At 56.3% G+C, this 22,576-nt stretch overlaps 3 protein-coding genes and 1 long non-coding RNA gene across 9 annotated transcripts in view; all 4 read left to right on the top strand.

Annotated features, from left to right (window-relative positions):
• The window catches only part of PRPF8 (pre-mRNA processing factor 8), a 34,443-nt gene extending 23,960 nt beyond the window's left edge, over nt 1-10,483 (top strand). Inside the window, exons 29-43 of the mRNA XM_002826810.4 lie at nt 54-183; nt 303-449; nt 811-971; nt 1,252-1,443; nt 2,034-2,271; nt 2,411-2,539; nt 4,034-4,147; nt 4,230-4,403; nt 5,258-5,451; nt 7,087-7,326; nt 7,420-7,561; nt 9,324-9,464; nt 9,559-9,698; nt 9,802-10,004; nt 10,156-10,483. Of these exons, the coding sequence (XP_002826856.1) occupies nt 54-183; nt 303-449; nt 811-971; nt 1,252-1,443; nt 2,034-2,271; nt 2,411-2,539; nt 4,034-4,147; nt 4,230-4,403; nt 5,258-5,451; nt 7,087-7,326; nt 7,420-7,561; nt 9,324-9,464; nt 9,559-9,698; nt 9,802-10,004; nt 10,156-10,310 (2,500 nt within the window). The 3' untranslated portion in view covers nt 10,311-10,483. The remainder of the gene's footprint in view (nt 1-53; nt 184-302; nt 450-810; nt 972-1,251; nt 1,444-2,033; nt 2,272-2,410; nt 2,540-4,033; nt 4,148-4,229; nt 4,404-5,257; nt 5,452-7,086; nt 7,327-7,419; nt 7,562-9,323; nt 9,465-9,558; nt 9,699-9,801; nt 10,005-10,155) is intronic.
• A 51-nt stretch (nt 10,484-10,534) lies between these two features.
• Nucleotides 10,535-14,821, top strand: RILP (Rab interacting lysosomal protein). Of its 3 annotated transcripts, XM_002826809.4 has the most exons (8): nt 10,536-11,528; nt 11,599-11,692; nt 11,795-11,901; nt 12,008-12,253; nt 12,557-12,702; nt 13,095-13,217; nt 14,057-14,140; nt 14,366-14,821. In XM_002826809.4, the coding sequence occupies exons 1-8, from the start codon at nt 11,301-11,303 to the stop codon at nt 14,538-14,540; spliced, it is 1,203 nt and encodes a 400-aa protein (XP_002826855.4). In that variant the 5' UTR covers nt 10,536-11,300; the 3' UTR covers nt 14,541-14,821. The 3 variants fall into 3 exon arrangements, with proteins under 3 accessions (XP_009249383.4, XP_024090833.3, XP_002826855.4); XM_009251108.4 differs by lacking the exon at nt 14,057-14,140 and having other exon boundaries at nt 10,535-11,528; XM_024235065.3 differs by having other exon boundaries at nt 10,535-11,528; nt 14,057-14,821.
• Nucleotides 14,822-14,966: 145 nt separating this feature from the next.
• The window catches only part of SCARF1 (scavenger receptor class F member 1), a 16,176-nt gene continuing 8,566 nt past the window's right edge, over nt 14,967-22,576 (top strand). For both annotated transcript variants that reach the window (XM_009251107.4, XM_002826807.5), the window contains exons 1-8: nt 14,967-15,374; nt 15,695-15,756; nt 16,024-16,125; nt 16,992-17,517; nt 19,483-19,701; nt 20,111-20,239; nt 20,409-20,512; nt 21,241-21,361. In XM_009251107.4, coding sequence (XP_009249382.2) covers nt 15,157-15,374; nt 15,695-15,756; nt 16,024-16,125; nt 16,992-17,517; nt 19,483-19,701; nt 20,111-20,239; nt 20,409-20,512; nt 21,241-21,361 — 1,481 coding nt within the window. In that variant the 5' untranslated portion in view covers nt 14,967-15,156. The remainder of the gene's footprint in view (nt 15,375-15,694; nt 15,757-16,023; nt 16,126-16,991; nt 17,518-19,482; nt 19,702-20,110; nt 20,240-20,408; nt 20,513-21,240; nt 21,362-22,576) is intronic.
• The window catches only part of LOC134760510 (uncharacterized), a 2,782-nt gene continuing 2,118 nt past the window's right edge, over nt 21,913-22,576 (top strand). For all 3 annotated transcript variants that reach the window (XR_010138049.1, XR_010138048.1, XR_010138050.1), the window contains exon 1: nt 21,913-22,576. This exon is cut by the window's right edge and continues 854 nt beyond it. This is a non-coding gene — a long non-coding RNA (uncharacterized LOC134760510).

Here is a 22,576-nt window from a genome sequence, read left to right as displayed (position 1 = left end):
AGTGTGCTGGGAGATGGCAGGATATCACCTCACCTGCTTCTCTTGCTCCCCAGGGAGAAGGCCAGTGGCTTTGAGGAATCTATGAAGTGGAAGAAGCTAACTAATGCTCAGCGATCAGGATTGAACCAGATTCCCAATCGTAGATTCACCCTCTGGTGGTCCCCGACCATCAATCGAGCCAACGTGAGTGTGATTGACACTGGAGATGGGAAGCTAAAAACAGTTGTTTCTTCTTGCCTTGGTTATGTCATGAGCGCCTGAGTCTCTTGATCTCTAATATCACATTGTTGTTTTCCTGGCAGGTATATGTAGGCTTTCAGGTGCAGCTAGACCTGACGGGTATCTTCATGCACGGCAAGATCCCCACGCTGAAGATCTCTCTCATCCAGATCTTCCGAGCTCACTTGTGGCAGAAGATCCATGAGAGCATCGTTATGGACCTATGTCAGGTGGACTGGAATTGAGGGCAGAGGGTGCTATAAAGAGTCAGCTCAAGTGGGCTGGAATCAAGGGGAGAGGGTGCTATAAAGAGTCAGCTCAGGTGGGCTGGAATCGCAGGGAGCGGGTGCTATAAAGAGTCAGCTCAGGTGGGCTGGAATCGAGGGGAGAGGGTGCTGTACAGAGTCAGCTCAGTTGGAATCGCGGGGAAAGGATGCTGTACAGAGTCAGCTCAGCTTGCTCTTTTGCATATGGGAAATCCACCCTGGAAGCTCTGAGAATGACTCCTGTTGCCTCATTATCTTAATGTGCAAACTCTGATTTTAAGTGGGCTTCCTTAACAAGTCTTAATCTCTCCATCTTTTCGTTCAGGTGTTTGACCAGGAACTCGATGCACTGGAAATTGAGACGGTACAAAAGGAGACAATCCATCCCCGAAAGTCATATAAGATGAACTCTTCCTGTGCAGATATCCTGCTCTTTGCCTCCTATAAGTGGAATGTCTCCCGGCCCTCATTGCTGGCTGACTCCAAGTAAGTGCCTCAGGACCCAGCCCTAGGCAGCCAGGACACTTTCGTTTTCCTGTTCTTCTAGCCCTACAACTTTAGGAATTGTCGCTGTCTGCCTTTGTTTCAAACTTGGACTGGAGCCTGTCAACACCCTTAGTCAGATCTGCTGATTCTCTGGGGTCTTGCTGATCTGGAACAAGATGGTGTAGTGGGTGGGATGGTTTTGGGATTTAAGTGGTTCTGGTTCTGGGGACATTGGTTATGCCCATGGTTTCCTAGAAGCTTGAACCCTCTTCATCCTCAGGGATGTGATGGACAGCACCACCACCCAGAAATACTGGATTGACATCCAGTTGCGCTGGGGGGACTATGATTCCCACGACATTGAGCGCTACGCCCGGGCCAAGTTCTTGGACTACACCACGGACAACATGAGTATCTACCCTTCGCCCACAGGTGTACTCATCGCCATTGACCTGGCCTATAACTTACACAGGTGAGTTGAGGCTCAGGACCATGTATTTTCAGGCCAGGCGTAGTGGCTCACATCTATAATCCCAGCACCTTTGGGAGGCCGAGGTGGGCAGATTGCCTGAGCTCAGGAGTTTGAGACCAGTCTGGGCAACATGGTGAAACCCTGTCTCTACTAAAATACAAAAAATTAGCTGGGCGTGGTGGTCCGCGCCTGTAGTCCCAGCTACTCAGAAGGCTGAGGCGGGAGAATTACTTGAACCCGGGAGGCGGAGCTTGCAGTGAACCAAGATTGCGCCACTGCACTCCAGCCTGGGCGACAGAGCGAGACTCCATCTCAAAGAAAAAAATAATAATAAATAAATAAATGGTCCATGTGTTTTCCATTAGCTCCATACTTTAATGTGGTCATACTTTTTTACTTTACCTGAGTGAGAGGAAGTGGCCCATTCCTCCTATGGGTCACTGATTCTCTTCTCCAGCCTGTATGTACACACGAGCAGAGTGTCGTCAGCCCGGGCAACAGTCTTTCTTCATCTGTAAAGTTGGCAGTTTGTCTTGTTTCTGGGGCTGTCAGCCTGGTCTTAACTTTTCTTGACCCTTTTATCCTCACAGTGCCTATGGAAACTGGTTCCCAGGCAGCAAGCCTCTCATACAACAGGCCATGGCCAAGATCATGAAGGCAAACCCTGCCCTGTATGTGTTACGTGAACGGATCCGCAAGGGGCTACAGCTCTATTCATCTGAGCCCACTGAGCCTTATTTGTCTTCTCAGAACTACGGTGAGCTCTTCTCCAACCAGATTATCTGGTTTGTGGATGACACCAACGTCTACAGAGTGACTATTCACAAGGTGAGTGTTAGCAGCAGTGTATGGGTGCGGGACTCTGTACATGGCTGTGGGAGAGTAATGGGCTAAGTGTGTACACATGGTGGGAAGAAGGCAGGATGGTGATGTGTAGGCCACGCTAACGAATGCAGTCCTTCTCTAGACCTTTGAAGGGAACTTGACAACCAAGCCCATCAATGGAGCCATCTTCATCTTCAACCCACGCACAGGGCAGCTGTTCCTCAAGATAATCCACACGTCCGTGTGGGCGGGACAGAAGCGTTTGGGGCAGGTGAGCAGGTTTAAAGATGAAGAGGCCCTAGAACCATGTTGCCTCTTATTCTTGGGGTGGACTTGGTAGTATTTACTGGTTTGTTAGATGAAAGGCTGAGAACATCTCATTTGAACTTATCCCCAAAATTCCTTGGGAAGTATTCTGTGGGAGGTCCAAGAGTGTATGAGGTGCTTCGTTCCCTTCCAGCTGGTCTGTTTCCTGAATTTCTAACCTTGAATAGGGCTATCAAAAATCATTTTTCCAAAGGCAACGCATATTCTTTTTTTTTTTTTTTTTTTTTTTTTGAGCCGGAGTCTCGTTCTGTCGCCCAGGCTGGCGCACAGTGGCGCAATCTCGGTTCACTGCAAGCTCCGCCTCCCGGGTTCACGCCATTCTCCTGCCTCAGCCTCCTGAGTAGCTGGGACTACAGGCGCCTGCCACCACGCCCGGCTAATTTTTTTTGTATTTTTTAGTAGAGACAGGGTTTCAACATGTTAGCCAGGATGGTCTCAATCTCCTGACCTCGTGATCTGCCGACTTCGGCCTCCCAAAGTGCTGGGATTACAGGTGTGAGCCACTGTGCCTGGCCAGCAACGCATATTCTTTTTTTTTTTTTTTTTTGAGACGGAGTCTTAACTCTGTTACCCAGGCTGGAGTGCAGCGGCGCGATCTTCTTGGCTCACTGCAAGCACCGCCTCCCGGGTTCACGCCATTCTCCTTCCTCAGCCTCCCGAGTAGCTGGGACTACAGGTGCCCGCCACCACGCCTGGCTAAATTTTTTGTATTTTTAGTAGAGACGGGGTTTCACCGTGTTGGTCAGACTGGTCTCGATCTCCTGACCTCGTGATCTGCCTCCCACTTGGCCTCCCAAAGTGCTGGGATGACAGGCGTGAGCCACCGCACCCGGCCCAGCAACGCATATTCTTGAAACATCCACTTTGACCAAATCTCTTCTCTACCTCAGAACTCTTGCTGAATTAACTCTTCTTTAGCTTCCTAGACATTCAACATCTGGCTGGGCTGTTATCTGTCCAGCCAGTCTCTCTTCCTTTACATTTATAGCATGTTTCATCTTACATTCAGTCCGGGATCTTAGTAGCCCAGACCCCTGATGCTCATCTCCACATCTGTGTTTTGCTTGTATTTTTCTTTCTAGAATGAACTCCCCTCTTTGCTCTGTTAATCACAGTCCCTCCTTAAGACACATTTTTTTGTGCAGCTTTTTTCTGATCCTAGTAGCCTTAATTTCTTTTGTTCCTGAACTCTGTAAAACAGTATATAGTTTAGCACATACTCATGTGTCAGCTTGTGGTATTGTCTTGTTGAAAGGGGCTGTCAGCCTGCTCATTGGACAAGGCCATTTGATACTCTTTCTACCTTCTAAGTGCCTAACATTTAACATCAGTGTTCAATAGAAACATAGTTGGACTATTTCAAAACTAGGATATTCTGTTCTAGTTGATCTGGGAGGGTAGAGACTAAATTTCCATTTTCTTCTCTCTTGCTTTTAAGTTGGCTAAGTGGAAGACAGCTGAGGAGGTGGCCGCCCTGATCCGATCTCTGCCTGTGGAAGAGCAGCCCAAGCAGATCATTGTCACCAGGAAGGGCATGCTGGACCCACTGGAGGTAAGAGGGTGGGGTGGGGTAGGAGAAAAGAGACCTTGAGACCTTTAGGTTGTTTCTCATCTTGGACTTGATCTTGTCTTAGGTGCACTTACTGGACTTCCCCAATATTGTCATCAAAGGATCGGAGCTCCAACTCCCTTTCCAGGCGTGTCTCAAGGTGGAAAAGTTTGGGGATCTCATCCTTAAAGCCACTGAGCCCCAGATGGTTCTCTTCAACCTCTATGACGACTGGCTCAAGACTATTTCATCTTACACGGTATGAACCTCGGGAAGAGAAGATCGCTGGAGGAGGAGCGGGTTTAGGATTAGGAGAAGATCCTGTGTCTTAGGTTTTTGCCATTTTCACATTTTTAGCCTATAGATTGGGTGGGAACTCTGTTGACTTTCACGAGAGTTGAAGACCTTAAAGTTAAAAATCAACTCTTGGGGCTGGGCGTGGTGGCTCATGCCTGTAATCCCAGCACTTTGCGGGGCTGAGGTGGGTGAATCACCAGAGGTCAGGAGTTTGAGATCAGGCTGGCCAACATGACGAGACCCCATCTGTACTAAAAATACAACAAAATTAGCCGAGTGTGGTGGGATGCACCTGTAATCCCAGCTACTCGGGAGGCTGAGGCACCAGAATCACTGGAACCCAGGAGGCAGAGGTTGCAGTGAGCCGAGATGGCACCATTGTACTCCAGCCTGGGCGACAGAGTGAGACTGTCTCAAAAAAAAAAAAAAAAAAAGGCCGGGCGCAGTGGCTCACGCCTGTAATCCCAGCACTTTGGGAGGCCGAGGCGGCGGATCATGAGGTCAGGAGATTGAGACCATCCTGGCTAACACAGTGAAACCCCATCTCTACTAAAAATACAAAAAATTAGCCGGGCATGGTGGCAGGTACCTGTAATCCCAGCTATTCGGGAGGCTGAGGCAGGAGAATGGTGTGAACCCGGGAGGCGGAGCTTGCAGTGAGCCGAGATCACGCCACTGCACTCCAGCCTGGGTGACAGAGCAAGACTCCGTCTCAAAAAAAAAAAAAAAAAATTCTTGGGTTTCATGAAAGGTTAGGATTAAAGTGGGAGAGCCTCAAGCAGCTGACCTACCCCACTCTTCCAAATCTTTTCCCAGGCATTCTCCCGTCTCATCCTGATTCTGCGTGCCCTGCATGTGAACAATGATCGGGCAAAAGTGATCCTGAAGCCAGACAAGACTACTATTACAGAACCACACCACATCTGGCCCACTCTGACTGACGAAGAATGGATCAAGGTCGAGGTGCAGCTCAAGGATCTGATCTTGGCTGACTATGGCAAGAAAAACAAGTGAGCAGTGCTGGTGGGGAGACAGACAGAAGGTCTGTATAACGGTTTTCTGGGGCTTGGGAGCACTTACGCTTAGAAGTTTCTCAAGAAGGCCAGGCGCGGTGGCTCATGCCTGTAATCCCAGCACTTTGGGAGGCCAGGGTACGTAGATCATTTGAGGTCAGGAGTTTGAAACTATCCTGGCCAACATGGTGAAACTCCGTCTCTACTAAAAATACAAAAATTAGCCGGGTGCAGTGGCAGTAACCTGTAATCCCAGCTACTCGGGAGGCTGAGGCAGGAGAATTGCTTGAACCTTGGGGGCAGAGGTTGCAGTGAGCCAAGATCACGCCACTGCACTCCAGCCTGGGCGACAAGAGTGAGACTGTCTCCAAAAAAAAAAAAAAAAAAAAAAAAAGTTTCTCAAGAAATTATCTTGTTTTGGCCAGGCCTGAGTGCTCTTGCTAGTAATACTAGCGCTTGGCCGGGCGCGGTGACTCACGCCTATAATCCCAGCACTTTGGGAAGCCAAGGCAGGCGGATCACGAGGTCAGGAGATCGAGAACCATCCTGGCTAACACGGTGAAACCCCGTCTCTACTAAAAATACAAAAAATTAGCCAGGCGAGGTGGCGGGCACCTGTACTCCCAGCTACTCGGGAGGCTGAGGCAGGAGAATGGCGTGAACCCGGGGGGCGGAGCCTGCAGTGAGCTGAGATTGCGCCACTGCTCTCCAGCCTGGGCGACAGCGAGACTGTGTCTCAAAAAAAAAAAAAAAAAAAAGTAATACTAGCGCTTTGGGAGGCCAAGGTGGGAGGATTGCATGAGGCAGGAGTTGAAACCAGCCTGATCAACAACCAGACTGACCCCATCTCTACCAAAAAAAAATTTAAAGCAGATGTGGTACATGTCTGTAGTCCCAACTTCTTGGAGGCTGAGGCAGGAGGCTTGCTTGAGCCCGGGGGTTTGAGGCTGCAGCGAGCCATGATTATGCCACTGTACTCCAGCCTGGGTAACAGAGCGAGACCCTGTCTTGAAAACAAGGAAAGAAATTATCTTACAGAGTCTCATAGAAGAGAGATGCGGCAGTGTCTTCCAATAGTATGGGAAGCGTCTGTGTTTTAGGGCTTCAGTCTGACTCTTGGCCATTGTTTCTCACTGTTGCCATTTCGAACAGGGCATTTCTTTACTGTCCATACATGGTAAGAATTTTGAACATCCGAGACCCTAAGTATCCGAGACTGCTACCAACACACATACACCTTCCCTCGTCTCCCTGTCATCGTGGCAACCAAAATTATCCATAGGGTGACGGACGATACCACCTCTGATTAAGAACCAGTATTCTAGGGTTTCTGGGGTTTCCATTTCTGAGAATTGTTCCATGCCAGAGCATTGTTTTGGTCAAGGAAGCGTGGGGTTTATGGATGCTAAACAGTGGGAAGGTGCACACACAGTGTGCCGTCCCGCTTGGATCTGACGAATCTTGGAAGTGTTAGTGCACTTCCGTTTCACACTTCCTGTAGAAGCAGCTCTTGCAGATTGTCTGGGGCGTGAGTATAGGCTGCCCTGTCCTACCAAGTTACACCCTTTCCATTGAGGCAAAAGTGACCAAGGGGAAGGGATCCTTGTAATATAACCCACACTATCCCCACAGTGTGAACGTGGCATCACTGACACAATCAGAAATTCGAGACATCATCCTGGGTATGGAGATCTCGGCACCGTCACAGCAGCGGCAGCAGATCGCTGAGATCGAGAAGCAGACCAAGGAACAGTCGCAGCTGACGGCAACACAGACTCGCACTGTCAACAAGCATGGCGATGAGATCATAACCTCCACCACCAGCAACTATGAGACCCAGACTTTCTCATCCAAGACTGAGTGGCGGGTCAGGTACTGTCGGGCAAGAGGGTGGGGATGGAAAGGCCAGCTGCATTACCCAAGGTGCTGGGCTGAGCGATGCTGACACTCCCTGCCTGTTTTTAGGGCCATCTCTGCTGCCAACCTGCACCTAAGGACCAATCACATCTATGTTTCATCTGACGACATCAAGGAGACTGGCTACACCTACATCCTTCCCAAGAACGTGCTTAAGAAGTTCATCTGCATATCTGACCTTCGGGCCCAAGTGAGTGAGTGGACTCAGCTAGGCCACAGTGTGTGCCCAACACATTTTGTGCCTAAAACTCAGACCTGAGATTGTCTGGAACTTGAGATGCTGGTTTCAAGATTCATGGATGAGTAATTATACAAGGATAGCCAAAACAACGAGGAGGGTTTTGGTTCCATGAGATAGCAAAAGCTGTGGCAGCTGAGAGAAGGTAGTAAATGTAGTATTGGCCTGATAGTATTTGGAAGAGAACAGATATGGTCAGAAACAAATTCCTGACCAGGTGTGTGCGCTGGCTCACACCTGTAATCCCAACACTAGGCTGGACGCAGTGGCTAATGCCTATAATCCCAGCACTTTGGGAGGCCAAGGTGGGTGGATCACCTGAGGTCAGGGGTTTGAGACCAGCCTGACCAATATGGTGAAACCCCGTCTCTACTAAAAATACAAAAAATTAGCCAGGCATGGTGGCATGCGCCTGTAGTTGCAGCTACTAGGGAGGCTGAGACAGGAGAATTGCTTGAACCTGGGAGGTGAGGTGGAGGTTGCAGTGAGCCAAGATCGCGTCACTACACTCCAGCCTGGGCAACAGAGCAAGACCCCGTCTAAAAAAACAAAACAAAACAAAAAACATGCGGCTTTAGTCCCAGCTACTCAGGAGGCTGAGGTTGCTTGAACGCAAGCAGTGAGCTTTGATGACCCCACTGCACTCCAGGCTGGGCACAGTGGCTCATGACTGTAATCGCAGCACTGTGGGAGGCCGAGGTGGGCAGATCTCTTGAGCCCAGGAGTTTGAGACCAGCCTGGGCAACATGACGAAATGGTGTCCCTATAAAAAAAAAAAAAAAAAAAAAAAAAAAGCCAGGCATGGTGGCACACACCTGTAATCTCAGCTACCCAGAAGGCTGAGGTGCGAGGATCACCTGATCCTGGAGGGTGGTGAGTGTAGTGAGCTGAGATCATGTCACTGCCTGCTAGCCTGGGTGACAGAGTGATACCCTGCTTCAAAAAAGAGAAAAGATGTATAACTTTACTAGTGTTTCAGGGATATTCATAGTTTATAAAACAACATTTTGGGCCAAGGTGGGTGGATCGCTTGAGGTCAGGAGTTCAAGACCAGCGTGGCCAACGTGGCGAAACCCCGTCTCTATTACATATATGAAAATTAGCGGGGCGTGGTGGCATGTGCCTGTAGTCCCAGCTACTCGGGAAGCTGAGGCAGGAGAATTGCTTGAACCCAGGAGGCGGAGGTTGCAGTGACCTGAGATCACACCACTGCACTCCAGCCTTGCCGACAGAGTGAGACTCCATCTCAAACCCACTATTTAGTGGCTGTCAGGTTGGCAAATTTGAAAAGACTGTTAATATCCTGTGTGGGTGAGTTTATAGTAAACAGATCCTCTTACTTTGTTGGTGATAATGTAAAATTTAAAATAGCACCAAGTGCTGGTTTTCCAGATGTTTTCAGCTTGTGAAAATACATTGAGCTGTGTGTATGCTCATTTGCTTATGAATACTATACTTAATAATCAGCTGGGGAGCTTGTGAGCAGTGCAGATTCCTAGACCCCACTCAGGAGATTCTGACATGGTAAGTCTGAGATGAGGTCCATGTTTAACATTTTGAACAAGCACCCCAGCTGATTCTGACACAGGAGGTTCTGATCACGTTTTAAGAAACTCTGTCCTTGTTCTTGGGGGAAGGAAGGAAACAGGGCTGGCAGCTCCAACTCTGAGCTGGTACTAAGAAGAGTTTTGGTTTCTGACCCCTTTGTCTCCAGATTGCAGGATACCTATATGGGGTGAGCCCACCAGATAACCCCCAGGTGAAGGAGATCCGCTGCATTGTGATGGTGCCGCAGTGGGGCACTCACCAGACCGTGCACCTGCCTGGCCAGCTGCCCCAGCATGAGTACCTCAAGGTAATGGGGAGTGATGGAGCCTGGGAGTGTGGAAAAGCTGATGCGATTCCTGTCTGTGGATGGGATTCAGCTCTGTACTCCTCTTTACCTACAGGAGATGGAACCCTTAGGTTGGATCCACACTCAGCCCAATGAGTCCCCGCAGCTGTCACCCCAGGATGTCACCACCCACGCCAAGATCATGGCTGACAACCCATCTTGGGATGGCGAGAAGACCATTATCATCACATGCAGGTGGGCCTGGGCTCCTTGAGAGGAAGTATGGTGGGGCAGGGATTGCAGGCCAGGGCCCAGAACAGTGGCCTGAGCTGTTACTCTGTCCTCGTCCCTCCCCCAGCTTCACACCAGGCTCCTGCACACTGACGGCCTACAAGCTGACCCCCAGTGGCTATGAATGGGGCCGCCAGAACACAGACAAGGGCAACAACCCCAAGGGCTACCTGCCTTCACACTACGAGAGGGTGCAGATGCTGCTGTCGGACCGCTTCCTTGGCTTCTTCATGGTCCCTGCCCAGTCCTCGTGGAACTACAACTTTATGGGTAAGTGGGAGGAGCCTGGGGACATGGGGATAGCAGTAGGGATAAGGTGAGGCCATCACCCTTTGCACTTGGGGCCTGGCTGGCTTGGAGGTGGCGCAGGCTTCATGAGGCAGGAGCCCTGTTAACATTGCCTGTTTCCTTCTCCCCGAAGGTGTTCGGCATGACCCCAACATGAAATATGAGCTGCAGCTGGCGAACCCCAAAGAGTTCTACCACGAGGTGCACAGGCCCTCCCACTTCCTCAACTTTGCTCTCCTGCAGGAGGGGGAGGTTTACTCTGCGGATCGGGAGGACCTGTATGCCTAGCTGTTTCCCTGCCTCCTGCTTCAGCCTCCCGAGGCCGGAGCCTCAGCCCCTCCAGATAAGCCGCTGACATTCAGCAGTTTGGCCTCTTTCCCTCTGTCTGTGCTTGTGTTGTTGACCTCCTGATGGCTTGTCATCCTGAATAAAATATAATAATAAATTTTGTATAAATAGGAGTTCAGGGGCTGGTTTGTTTTTTTTCCCCCCTGAACTCAAATTCTGGATTTAGGTCTAACAGGAGGCTGGACTGGAGCGGTTCACAGCAAGATGCTGGGCTCAGCTGTGATGGGGGAGTATGAGGCCCCCTTCCTCTTCAGGGCTTTGGGGTAGATAGCCCTTGGACTCAGTGGAGACCTGAGGCGGGGCTGGGCTTTCACACTCCGCTGCCTTGACCATATTTGCTGCTTTCTCTCCAAAACTACTTGAAAGCCCTCGCCTCCCTTCCACAGTTCTGGGAGCAGTTGTCCTTTCCCGGGTCTAGGAACTCTGTGGCTTGTGCTGAGCGGCTGTGGTAGCCCAGCCCTTTAAGCTTTGTGTGTCAGTCCTGGTCAGGAAAACAAGCACACAGGCAGGCAGTTTGTGTACAGCCGGGCGGAGGCCAGAGACCGGCCGCCTACCTGTCACCTCTCGCCTGGAGCGGGCCACTGCCAAGTTGGCCCCATGACTCCAAACGGGCGGAGCCTGGATTGGGCCTCTGGGGAGGGCTCCACTAAAGTGACCACTTGCAGCCCTGAGCCTCAGCTCTTGGACGCCTGGCTGGAAGTTGGCTGTCCTGTTTCCTGTGACCTTGGGGGTGAAAAGGACAGGGCCCAGGGGGCCTAGGGCACTATCTCCCTTCCCCACGCCTTCTCCCTTCCTCGTTCCTCCCCACCCTTATCGCTTCTACCCCGCCCACACCGCCCTAAACCGCTTGCTGGGGCGGAACTGTTTCGCTTTTCCCCGTCCCAGTTGAGGGTTGTGGGGGTGGGTGGCAGCCCTAAGCCTCTGGGAGACATGGAGCCCAGGAGGGCGGCGCCTGGGGCGCCTGGCTGGGGGTCTCGGGAGGCCGCGGGGTCGGGAATGGCCGCGGAGCTTGTGTACCATCTAGCCGGGGCCCTGGGCACTGAGCTGCAGGATCTGGCGCGCCGTTTCGGGCCGGAGGCGGCGGCCGGGCTGGTGCCGCTAGTGGTGCGGGCGCTGGAGCTCTTGGAACAGGCTGCCGTGGGGCCCGCCCCGGAATCGGTGAGTCATGCCCTCCCCTCGCCACCCACGGGGTCGGCAGGGCAGAAGCCTGAGACCCGGATCTCCCCAGCTGCAGGTGTCGGCGCAGCAGGCGGAGCAGGAGCTGCGGCGGCTGCGGGAGGAGAACGAGCGCCTCCGCAGGGAGCTGCGCGCGGGGCCACAGGGTAAGCGCAGCCCCGGCCAGGGCAGGGCGGGTGGCGACCGGCTCGGGTCCTCCCCTCCCTCCCGCGGGCCGCGCGCCGCCGCTAAGAACGCCCCTTCCTCAGAGGAGCGCGCGCTGCTGCGGCAGCTCAAGGAGGTCACGGACCGACAGCGGGACGAACTACGGGCGCACAACCGCGACCTGCGGCAGCGCGGCCAGGAGAGCGAGGCGGTGAGGGCGGGGCGAGGGCGGGGAGAGGGCGGGGCGAGGCAGGCGCCGGGCGGGGCTCCGGGGGCCCTCGGTGCCCCGCCCACCCCACCCTTTGCTCCGCTCCCAGTTGCAGGAGCAGCTGCAGCGCCTCCTGCTGGTGAACGCTGAGCTGCGGCACAAGCTGGCGGCCGTGCAGACCCAGCTGCGCGCCGCGCAGGACCGCGAGAGGGAGCGCCAGCAGCCTGGCGAAGCCGCAACTCCGCAGGCTAAAGAGCGAGCGCGGGAGCAGGCCGGGCGGCCCGGGCACCAGCACGGACAGGAGCCCGAATGGGCGACCGCCGGTGCAGGCGCCCCAGGGAACCCTGAGGACTCGGTGAGTGCCGTATGAGGGCAAGGACCCAGCCCGGGACTCAGCGTCCAGCGCTCGGTGGGCACTCGGGCAAGGTTTGCATGCTGCACAGCAGGTCGTCCAGGAAGCGGGGCGGTGGCAGACAGATCTGCGCCCCCGGCCGGCCTCGGCCCCCACTCTCAGCTGGAGCACTGCTCTGTTATCTGTTGGGGCACCCTTGTCCCCCAAGTCTCCCGGCCCGTCACTTCCTCTAGCATTCCCATGATGGCCCTGGGGCGGGGGAGCGCCAGCCGAGGCGACCCTCTGACCATGCCTGTCCTTCCAAAGGTGGAGGCTGCGCAGCAGCTGGGGTGCCCCTCGGAGGCAGGGCAGTGCCGCTTCAGTCGGGAGGAGTTTGAGCAGATCCTTCAGGAGCGGAATGAACTCAAAGCCAAAGTGTTCCTGCTCAAGGAGGAGCTGGCCTACTTCCAGCGGTGAGGACGCTGGGAAGCCGGGGGGCCTCCGATCACCCCACCTCATTCTCCAGTCAGTGACATGTCCACAGTGACATGTGCCAGGCCTGCGCTGGGAACTGGGAGGACGTGAATTGCACAGCCCTTGCCCTCCTGCAATGTCATCCAGACAGGGGAGAGGAACAGTACAAAGGGTCGCAGCTGCAGCAGCCAGGGAAGCTCTCCTAGGAGGGGGCCACGGGGCCACCTAAGCTAAGGTCTCAGGGTGTCAGCAAGGCAGAGCGCTTCAGGTGTTCAGGGAAGAGCCGCGTGTACAGGTACCAGGAGTGAGGCCTGCAGTTGGCATCTCCACTGCTGGCATCCCCATGGCTGGCATCACCAGGGCTGTCTCCCTCCCTGCCCCTGTTCTTTAGGGAGCTGCTCACAGACCACCGGGTCCCCGGCCTTCTGCTCGAGGCCATGAAGGTGGCTGTCCGGAAGCAGCGGAAGAAGATCAAGGCCAAGATGTTAGGGACACCAGAGGAGGCAGAGAGCAGGTAGGTCCCTGCCTGCATTCCTACTGAGCCAGGCCTCCCTCCCTCATTCTGCTGAGCCTGATGACCCAGCCTGGTCACCCTCTGAGCCTATTTCTCAGACTGAGGCTGTCACCCCAACCCAGTCACCCCTTGAGCCTCCCTAGCCTGGCTGCTTCTAGGGCCTGCTGTCCTGGTCTGGTGTGTCCCATGGCCGCTGTCCAGCCTGCGCCCTTCTCCCTGGATCTCACCACTCCCCTTGCCTTGCCTGCCGTCCATTCTGCCTGACAACGCTGCCTCTCCACATTCATTCTTCAAGTTCCTGTCTTGGCTGGGTCTGTTTATTCTTATGTGGGTGAAACTGTAGCCGCGGCTGTGTCAGGGCCTGCTGTGTGTCAAGCTATAAAATAAAGCCTTGGCAGGGCGCGGTGGCTCACGCCTGTAATCCCAGCACTTTGAGAGGCTGAGGTGGGCGGATCACCTGAGGTCAGGAGTTCGAGACCAACATGGTGAAACCCCGTCTCTACTAAAAATACAAAAATTAGCCGGGCGTGGTGGCGGGCGCCTGTAATCCCAGCTACTCAGGAGGCTGCGGCAGGAGAATCACTTGAACCTGGGAGGCAGAGGTTGCAGTGAGCTAAGATCGCGCCACTGTACTCCAGCCTTGGCGACAGAGTGAGACCCTGTCTCAAAAAAAAAAAAAAAAAATTAAAAATTAAAGCCTCGACATCCTGCATCTCCCCAGGGTTGCCTTCTCTCCAGCCCCAGGGGCCCTGCAGTCCCTCCATCCCCCCTGCTGGAGTCCTGTTGTCCCTCAGGGCCTTGATCAGTGGCCCTCACTACTCCTCTCTCCTCTGTCTCAGTGGCGATGAGGATGGCTCATGGCTCCTGCTCTCCGATGATAAGGGAGACCATCCCCCAACCCCGGAGTCCAAAATACAGAGTTTGTATGTTGGGGGAAGGGGAAGAGCCCTGGCTGGTCCTTCTCAGGATCCCCTTTCCTGCTTCTCTGCCCGTCACCCTGCTGTGTTTGGCTCTAAGCACACCCTCCCCTCCTGCTTCTCTGGCCCTTTCTCCCCGCTCTTCCCTTTTCTCACCACCCGCTGCCCTCACCCAGATCCTTGACCTCTCTGGCTTCCTGGCCCAAAGTGCCTCTGGCTGTCTCTCTCCAGCTTTGGCCTGTGGTATCGGGGTAAAGCTGAATCCTCTGAGGATGAGACCAGCAGCCCTGCACCCAGCAAGCTAGGGGGAGAAGAGGCCCAACCACAGTCTCCAGCTCCTGATCCGCCCTGTTCTGCCCTCCACGAACACCTTTTTCTGGGGGCCTCAGCCGCCCCAGAGGCCTGACTTAGGGGTCTGGCTGTGGAAGGATGTGTGGCCTCAAATGAGGACAGGGCTCCCGCCTTCACAGCCCACGCCAGGGGTCTGCCCTGCACCAGGGCAGGATGGGGGCTCAGCCCGCCTCCCTCTCTACGTCTCTGTACCGAGCCTCTGGGGCCAGATATAAGAGTGCCTCTCTGAGTCTCAGTTTCCCCATCCGTGAAATGAGAGCTGACTGCCTAGCTCCCAGGGCTTTGTGCAGACAGCCTGAGCTCATGTAATAAAGAACTGCCCGTAATACACAGAAACTGTTCCTCGCCTGTCTGTCCACGTCCGTGCTGCCTCCCAACCCTGCCAGGAGCGGAGGCAGGCTGAGGGGTCCTCGCGGGTCTCCTTGCTCAGTCACTGGGTGCGGTGGCTTCTTGCAGCTCAGGCCTCGCTTTCGGAGTGTGGTTTGATGGAAAGCCGTGGCTCCCACCCTCACTCCACCCCCTTCCCTGGCCCCGGCACCCAGGGACCTGCAACTTCATTCTTCTGGCCCTTCCAGGCCCAGGCTAGTCAGCCCTGCCATTGCCTTCCTTTGCCTTTCTTTTTTTGAGTGTCAGTCTTTCCAGCCACCCCCTCCCTCTCAGGGAGGTGCCTCATGGCAGCCCGCCCCTCCGGCCTGGTTTCCTCAGGAAAAGCCCTGAGAGGAAGCAGGGAGGGGGTTGGGAGCTGTGGGGGCCAGATGAACCCGAGCCTTCCCACCGAGCTGGCTGCTATGGGGCTGGGGCTGCTGCTCCCGCTGCTGCTGCTCTGGACTCAGGGGACTCAGGGGTCCAAGCTGGACCCCAATGGGCAGCACGTCTGTGTGGCCAGCAGGTGGGTCTCGTGGGAGTGTGATGCGGGTGGCTGAACCGGTGTTGAGGCCGTTAGGGGAAGGAGGAGACTAGGAAGGGGGCTTAGGCCGAAAGGAAGGGGCTGCTGATGGCGGTCTGGCAGGTAGTGGCTAGCCACAGCAGATGGTGGAAGGGTCAGGGAAGGAGAGGGGAGGGGCTGGGGACCCTAGCTGTAAAGATCCGCTAGGCCTCCCCAGGGGGCTAAGGCAGCCTCCCCCTCTTCAGCCAGAGAGAGTGATCCACCTTGCTCGGGGCCAGGCTGCACCCCCCACCATGTCCGGCTGACCCCTTTTTGCCCCACAGCCCCTCTGCTGAGCTGCAGTGCTGCGCAGGCTGGAGGCAGAAGGATCAAGAATGCACCATCCGTGAGTAGCCAGGACAGACCCTCAGCCAAGGAGAAGGGAGGCCGTAGCCCAGTGACAACCCTTCCTGCCGTAGCCCAGTGACAACCCTTCCTTCCTACTCCCCGGGGCCTGCCCCTCCTGATACCAGGAGCCAGGGTTTCTCCTGTGATGCCCCCCAGGCCTGAAGGGGCACCTCGTGAGGAGGCATGGCCCCTGCAGCCAGTGAGAGGGCAGGGGTGTCCCCTGGTCCAGCTCCCGTCTTTCCAACCTGGGTGGGGTGTCTTTCAGCCATCTGTGAGGGGCCGGATGCCTGCCAGAAAGACGAGGTGTGTGTGAAGCCGGGCCTCTGTCGATGCAAGCCTGGATTCTTTGGGGCCCACTGCAGCTCCCGTGAGTCTCAAGGGCCAGATGAAGTTGCTGGGCAGAGCTGGGTATGGGGGCAGTGGTGTGGGAGCAGGCAAGGCAGGTAGCCATGCAGCCTCAGGACAGCAGGGCCAGAATCCCTCCCAGCTTCACTGAGGAATTGTGGTCCAGAGACAGGAAGTGACACACACTCCTGGGAGATGGCCTGAGTCACTGGGTTTTTACCTACGTCCACAAAGCGCTGCCCACCTGAGCATCTTCCTCTTCCACTTCTCAGAAAACCTGTGATTCCCCTTCATTGCAAAATGAGTGTATTCCTTGTCTTTCCCACATATGCCTTATACATGGGCAGTGGATGGAAGGGGGCCCCTGGCTGGGCTCTCTGCCCTCTCTGGCAGAAACAGAGGGAAGGGAAAGGGGTTGGGAAGCAGGAGAGCCAGAGGGTGGGTACCAGGAATCAAGGAATCCCTAGGGGAAAGGTGGCTTCTCCTGACACCCTGGCGGGCAGTATCCAGGCCTGAGATCGGGAGGAAGCCAGCTCTCCTCCAGCCCAGCAGAGATCCATCTCGGCAGGGAAGAGCAGGCATGGAGGAAGGCCCACCAACCTCGGTGCCACACTCTGGGCAAGTCCCCTGCCCACTCAGGATCTCTGAGTGTGTTCTGGAATGTGAAGTGGCAGGCTGAGCCTCCCACTAATGGCTAAGGGTTTTCTGTAGGTCAGAGCGGAGCAGGAAGTGAGTGTTGCCCAGGACAGGCTGCCGGATGTTCTGAGGGTCTGTCCCCAGCTCTTGGAGGGTGGGCCCAGCGCCCCTTTTCCTTGCGGAAGGGCACGCAGGGTAAGGGTCTGCGCGCGGCCCTGAGCCCACTGACCCCTCCCGTCCCCACCCCCGCAGGCTGCCCGGGCCAGTACTGGGGCCCCGACTGCCGTGAGAGCTGCCCCTGCCACCCGCACGGCCAGTGTGAGCCATCCACGGGCGCGTGCCAGTGCCAGGCCGACCGCTGGGGCGCCCGCTGCGAGTTCCCGTGCGCCTGCGGCCCCCACGGGCGCTGCGACCCCGCGACCGGCGTGTGCCACTGTGAACCCGGCTGGTGGTCGTCCACGTGCCGCCGCCCGTGCCAGTGCAACCCCGCGGCGGCGCGCTGCGAGCAGGCCACGGGCGCCTGCATGTGCAAGCCGGGCTGGTGGGGGCGCCGCTGCAGCTTCCGCTGCGCCTGCCACGACTCCCCGTGCGAGCAGGACTCGGGCCGCTGCGCCTGCCGGCCGGGCTGGTGGGGTCCCGAATGCCGGCAGCAGTGCGAGTGTGTGCGGGGCCGCTGCAGCGCCGCCTCCGGCGAGTGCACCTGCCCGCCCGGCTTCCGCGGAGCGCGCTGCGAGCTGCCCTGCCCGGCAGGCAGCCACGGGGTGCGGTGCGCACACAGGTGAGCGGGCGGGGCGCAGCGGAGACAGGTGGCCGGGGCGGGGCGCCGGGAGGAGGGGCCAGGGCTTCGCGGTGCTCCTCTCAACATACCAAACAGAGGGACGAGAAGGGGGAAAAGACGGCTAGGCGTCGTGGGTCACGCCTGTAATCTCAGCAATTTGGGAGGCTGAGGCGGGTGCATCACCTGAGGTCAGGAGTTGGAGACCAGCCTGGCCAACATGCTGAAACCTCGTCTCTACTAAAAACACAAAAATTAGCCGGGCCGCGCCTAAGTCCCAGGTACTCGGTAGGCTGAGACAGGAGAATCGCTTGAGCCCTGGAGGCGGAGGTTGCAGTGAGCCGAGGTCGCACCACTGCACTCCAGCCTGGGCCAGAGAGCAAGACTCTGTCTCAAACAAAACAAAACAGAAACTTTAAAAACCCTTTGTTGCCCCAGGTCCAGCCCCACCTGCTCATTTCATCGATTACTGCTGTGCAAAATATACTAGCACTGCTAGCAAGCCATATGTAGATAATAAGTGGATCGAGTGACAAAGGGTCCTGGGCAAGGTCCCTTTAGGGCTCAGTGGCTTTCAAACTTTGACCGGCTGCACTCACAATAAGAAATTTCATCCCTGGCTGGGCGCGGTGGCTCACGCTTGTAATCCCAGCACTTTGGGAGGCCGAGGCGGGCGGATCACCTGAGGTCAGGAGTTCGAGACCAGCCTGGCCAACATGGTGAAACTCCGTCTCTACTAAAAATACAAAAATTAGCTGGGCGAGGGGGCGGGCGCCTGTAGTCCCAGCTACTCCAGAGGCTGAGACAGGAGAATGGTGTGAACCCGGGAGGCAGAGCTTGCAGTGAGCCAAGATTGCGCCATTGCACTCCATCCAGCCTGGGCGACAGAGCGAGACTCCATCTCAAAGAAAATAATAATAAAATAAAATAAAAAATAAAAATGCTGGTCAGGATCAGCTAAATGGCTTTTATGAACTGCCTTTCTTCTCCCCTACTAATGGGTCTGACCCAAGTATATGATCCCAGCTAGTTAAGCATCTGAGGGAGAAACTTCAGGTAACTGTTAGGCATCAATGGGAAATCAAGATATGGCAAATGTGAAATTATACTGGTGACAACAGTGGTCTCCAACCTTTTGGCACCAGGGACTGGTTTCGTGGCAGACAATTTTTCTATTATTACACTGTAATCTATAATGAAATAATTATATGACTCACCATAATATAGAATCAGTGGGAACCCTGAGCTTGTTTTCCCGCAGCTTGACGGTCCCATCTGGGGGTGATGGGAGACAGTGACAGATCATCAGGCATTAGATCCTTATCCTGGACCCTCCCGTGCGCAGTTCACAATAGGACTGGCGCTCCTATGAGAATCTAAGGCCGCTGCTGATCTGGCTGGCAGCGGAGCTCAGGCGGTTAGGCTCCCCCGCCACTCATCTCTACGCTGCCGCGCAGTTCCTAACACGCCACGGACTAGTACCAGTCCATGGCCCAGGGTTTGAGGACCCCTGGGTGAAAACACTTTACATTTTTTGCATTTCGTATGATGGGGTAGAAGACACTACTGAGTCCCATTCATGCTAGACCCGGGGGCGGCTCAGTGTGGAAGAAGGAAAAGTGAAAAGAGCAGGAGGGAAGGCCTGGCAGACCTGGCAAATGGGACTCAGAGCTTGGTGGCGACTCGCCTGCCCTGGCTGGGCTGCTGGCTCCTGATGACCCTGGGACCCAGGGAAAGATGGTCACAGAGCAGACGCCTCAAAGGAAAGGGATGGGATCCTGTAAGAGCCTTCATTTGTCTTCATTGTACAACGTGGGGAAACTGAGGCTCAAACCTGCCTGAGTGACCCAAGTGGGACCCGAACACTCTCCAGGGCCCCCGAAGGCCTGCGTGGAGTACAGGGGTTGGAGGCGGTGGGCGCTCCATCCATCCACCCCCACTGCTCCCACGAAGCCCTTCTCTTCCCAGCTGTGGCCACTGCAAACACAATGAGCCGTGCTCTCCAGACACAGGCAGCTGTGAGTCCTGCGAGCCAGGCTGGAACGGGACCCAGTGCCAGCAGCCCTGCCTGCCTGGCACCTTTGGCGAGAGCTGTGAACAGCGGTGTCCTCACTGCCGACATGGGGAGGCCTGTGAGCCAGATACTGGCCACTGTCAGCGCTGTGATCCTGGCTGGCTGGGGCCCAGGTGAGGGCCCCATTCTGTTCAGGGTGGGGTACACCTCCCCCCAGGACCCTCAGCTCAGCGGCTCTCTCTGAGAACACCACCCCTACCCAACACAAGGGTTCATGTGGCCCCAGGGGCCTCCCTCCTGTTGAAGACTGGGGGAGAGCAATGGGTTCTGGGGGGGCCTGGGCAGGATCCCAGCTCCCTCCCCTCTGAGGCTTCCTGCCCTCCTCCCCCCTCCGGGGACTCGTAGTCTGTCACCTGCTGGATTTGGCCCCAAGTTCAAGGCCCTATTTGCACCTGAGCTTCACTGCTGAGGAGTGGCCAGTTGGGTCCCTGAGTCCAGGAGCCTGGGGCGGAGGAGTGGGGCCCCACGGTGGGGGCCAGGCCTGCCTTGCTCTCCCCTTCCCCGAGTCTTGCCTCACCCCAGGTGTGAAGACCCCTGCCCTGCTGGCACCTTTGGGGAAGACTGTGGCTCTACCTGTCCCACCTGTGTTCAGGGGGCCTGTGATGCTGTGACAGGGGACTGTGTCTGCAGTGCCGGCTACTGGGGGCCCAGGTGAGGATGGGGATCCCGGGGGCAGGAGAGTGCCAGGGGCCTAGGTCAGGCCTCTGTGCAGCATTTCCTGAACTTCCCTGGACAGTGCCCAGAAATCTCCCTGCCCGTCTCCTGCCTGCCTCCCCCACTTCACCCAGCCCTCAGCCTGCCTCTCCATGTTACTCCATAGCTGCAACGCCTCCTGCCCAGCCGGCTTCCATGGAAACAACTGCTCAGTTCCTTGTGAATGCTCAGAGGGACACTGCCACCCCATCTCTGGGTCCTGCCAGCCAGGTGAGGCGGAAGAAGGTTATAGGGTGCAGTAGCCAGGGAAAGGTGGGCCCTTCACATGGGCTCCAGGGCAAGTTCCTCACCAGGGAGTCTGGGCCCACTTCAGAGACATTCTTTTTTTCTTTTTTCTTAAGACGAGGTCTTGCTCTGTCACCCAGGCTAGAGTGCAGTGGCGTGATCTCAGCTCACTGCAACCTCCGCCTGCCAGGTTCAAGCCATTCTCCCATCTCAGCCTCTCGAGTAGCTGGGATTACAGGCGCGCACCTCCATGCCTGGCTCATTTTTGTATTTTTAGTAGAGATGGGGTTTCGCCATGTTGGCCAGGCTGGTCTCGAACTCCTGACCTCAGGTGATCCGCCCACCTCGGCCTCCCAAAGTGCTGGGATTACAGGTGTGAGCCAGTGCGCCCGGCCCAGAGACATTCTTTATACCTGAGCTCTGTGTGGATGCTCTGGGGCCCCCTGAAGATGTGACCGAGCCCCCGCCCCTGCGAAACCAGGCTAGAGCTGTGAAATGGGCAGCGGGGTGGCTGGACACTGACATGGCCTCAGGGGCAAGAACCTGTGGAATGGGCCACAGAACATGTGGAGGGGACACGCCAGCAGAGGGGCTGCCCAGAGGCAGGGAGAGACCCCCAGGAAGAAGCTTCTGGGTAGCAGGCAACTCAGAGCAAAGACAGGATGTGTCGGAGACAGGAAGGCCTGAGTATCCCCTGTCTCCGGCTCCCCCAGGCTCTCGAAGTCGGGACACCGCCCTCATCGTGGGCAGCCTTGTGCCTCTGCTGCTGCTCTTCCTGGGCCTCGCCTGCTGTGCCTGCTGCTGCTGGGCCACCCGGTCAGACCTCAAGGACAGGTGAACGCCAGCCCGTCCCTTCCCCACACAGCGCAGGCCACGGGGTGGGAACAGGGGGGCATCTGGTTTCCTTGTGGGGTGGGGAGGGCTGACCTTGTCGCCCACGTGGGTCAGAGGTGTTGGGGGTGGGGAGGGCTGACCTTGTCGCCCACGTGGGTCAGAGGTGTTGGGGGTGGGGGGGGGCTGACCTTGTCGCCCACGTGGGTCAGAGGTGATGGGGGTGGGGAGGGCTGACCTTGTCGCCCACGTGGGTCAGAGGTGATGGGGGTGGGGAGGGCTGACCTTGTCGCCCACGTGGGTCAGAGGTGTTGGGGGTGGGGGGGGCTGACCTTGTCGCCCACGTGGGTCAGAGGTGTTGGGGGTGGGGGGGGCTGACCTTGTCGCCCACGTGGGTCAGAGGTGTTGGGGGTGGGGGGGGCTGACCTTGTCGCCCACGTGGGTCAGAGGTGTTGGGGGTGGGGGGGGCTGACCTTGTCGCCCACGTGGGTCAGAGGTGTTGGGGGTGGGGAGGGCTGACCTTGTCGCCCACGTGGGTCAGAGGTGTTGGGGGTAGTTGGCAATGGCCGTGGCCTGGAGACACTGGAGACACCGGGTCAGCTGCCTGCCCTCCTCGGAAGCCTTCGATGAGGAAGTTTCTGAGTTGCGTGGGCACCAGGCTGGCGAACCGGAGCCTGCAGCGGGAGGCAGAGAGCTGACACCGGCGGGGACCAGAGGAGGAGGGCTGGGAGCACCGAAAGAGCAGCCCGGCTCTGGGCCAGGAGGGAAGGAGTCCAGGCCTCAGATGGCCCACAAAGGAAAGTGACATCAATGTCTGTGCAGTGGTTTAGCAGAGAATGTAGCTGCCTGAGAGACGGAGAGGGGAGGAAGGGTTGGGTTGGTGGGGCCCGCGCAGGGGGCTTACGCAGAGCTTTGTTCCTTTATGAAACCTCTTCATATTCCAGGCTCCTTTGAGACTCCCAACAGCGTGGAGGTTTGCAACAGGGAGTGTGGGGCTGGAAGAATTATCGTCCTCAATTCCCAGAGGACATTGAGGCCCAAGGTGATCTAGTTGGTTGCTGACACACAGGAAGCCCCTCTCCACCTTTTTGGACTCTTTATCTGGTGCTCTCTTACTAGTTCCTGCCCTAGTCCAACAGCACGTCCTCCTCTGTGCTTGTGCGGCATTCACAGATGAGCAGATACAGTTGCCGCTGGCCCAGGGCATAGAGCCCAGGG

This window comes from Pongo abelii, chromosome 19 (genome assembly GCF_028885655.2).
Source record: "Pongo abelii isolate AG06213 chromosome 19, NHGRI_mPonAbe1-v2.0_pri, whole genome shotgun sequence".
NCBI lineage: Eukaryota > Metazoa > Chordata > Mammalia > Primates > Hominidae > Pongo > Pongo abelii.
Note: the sequence above shows the minus strand (reverse complement) of the source record. Positions and strands in the feature narration are given on the sequence as shown.

Excerpts from the sequence above, each read along its gene's own strand:
- RILP (XM_024235065.3), top strand. The coding sequence starts at position 11,301 with ATGGAGCCCAGGAGGGCGGCGCCTGGGGCGCCTGGCTGGGGGTCTCGG. Across the intron at positions 12,254-12,556 it reads CAGGGAACCCTGAGGACTCG|GTGGAGGCTGCGCAGCAGCT; the intron begins GTGAGTGCCGTA and ends GTCCTTCCAAAG. Across the intron at positions 12,703-13,094 it reads GAGCTGGCCTACTTCCAGCG|GGAGCTGCTCACAGACCACC; the intron begins GTGAGGACGCTG and ends CCTGTTCTTTAG.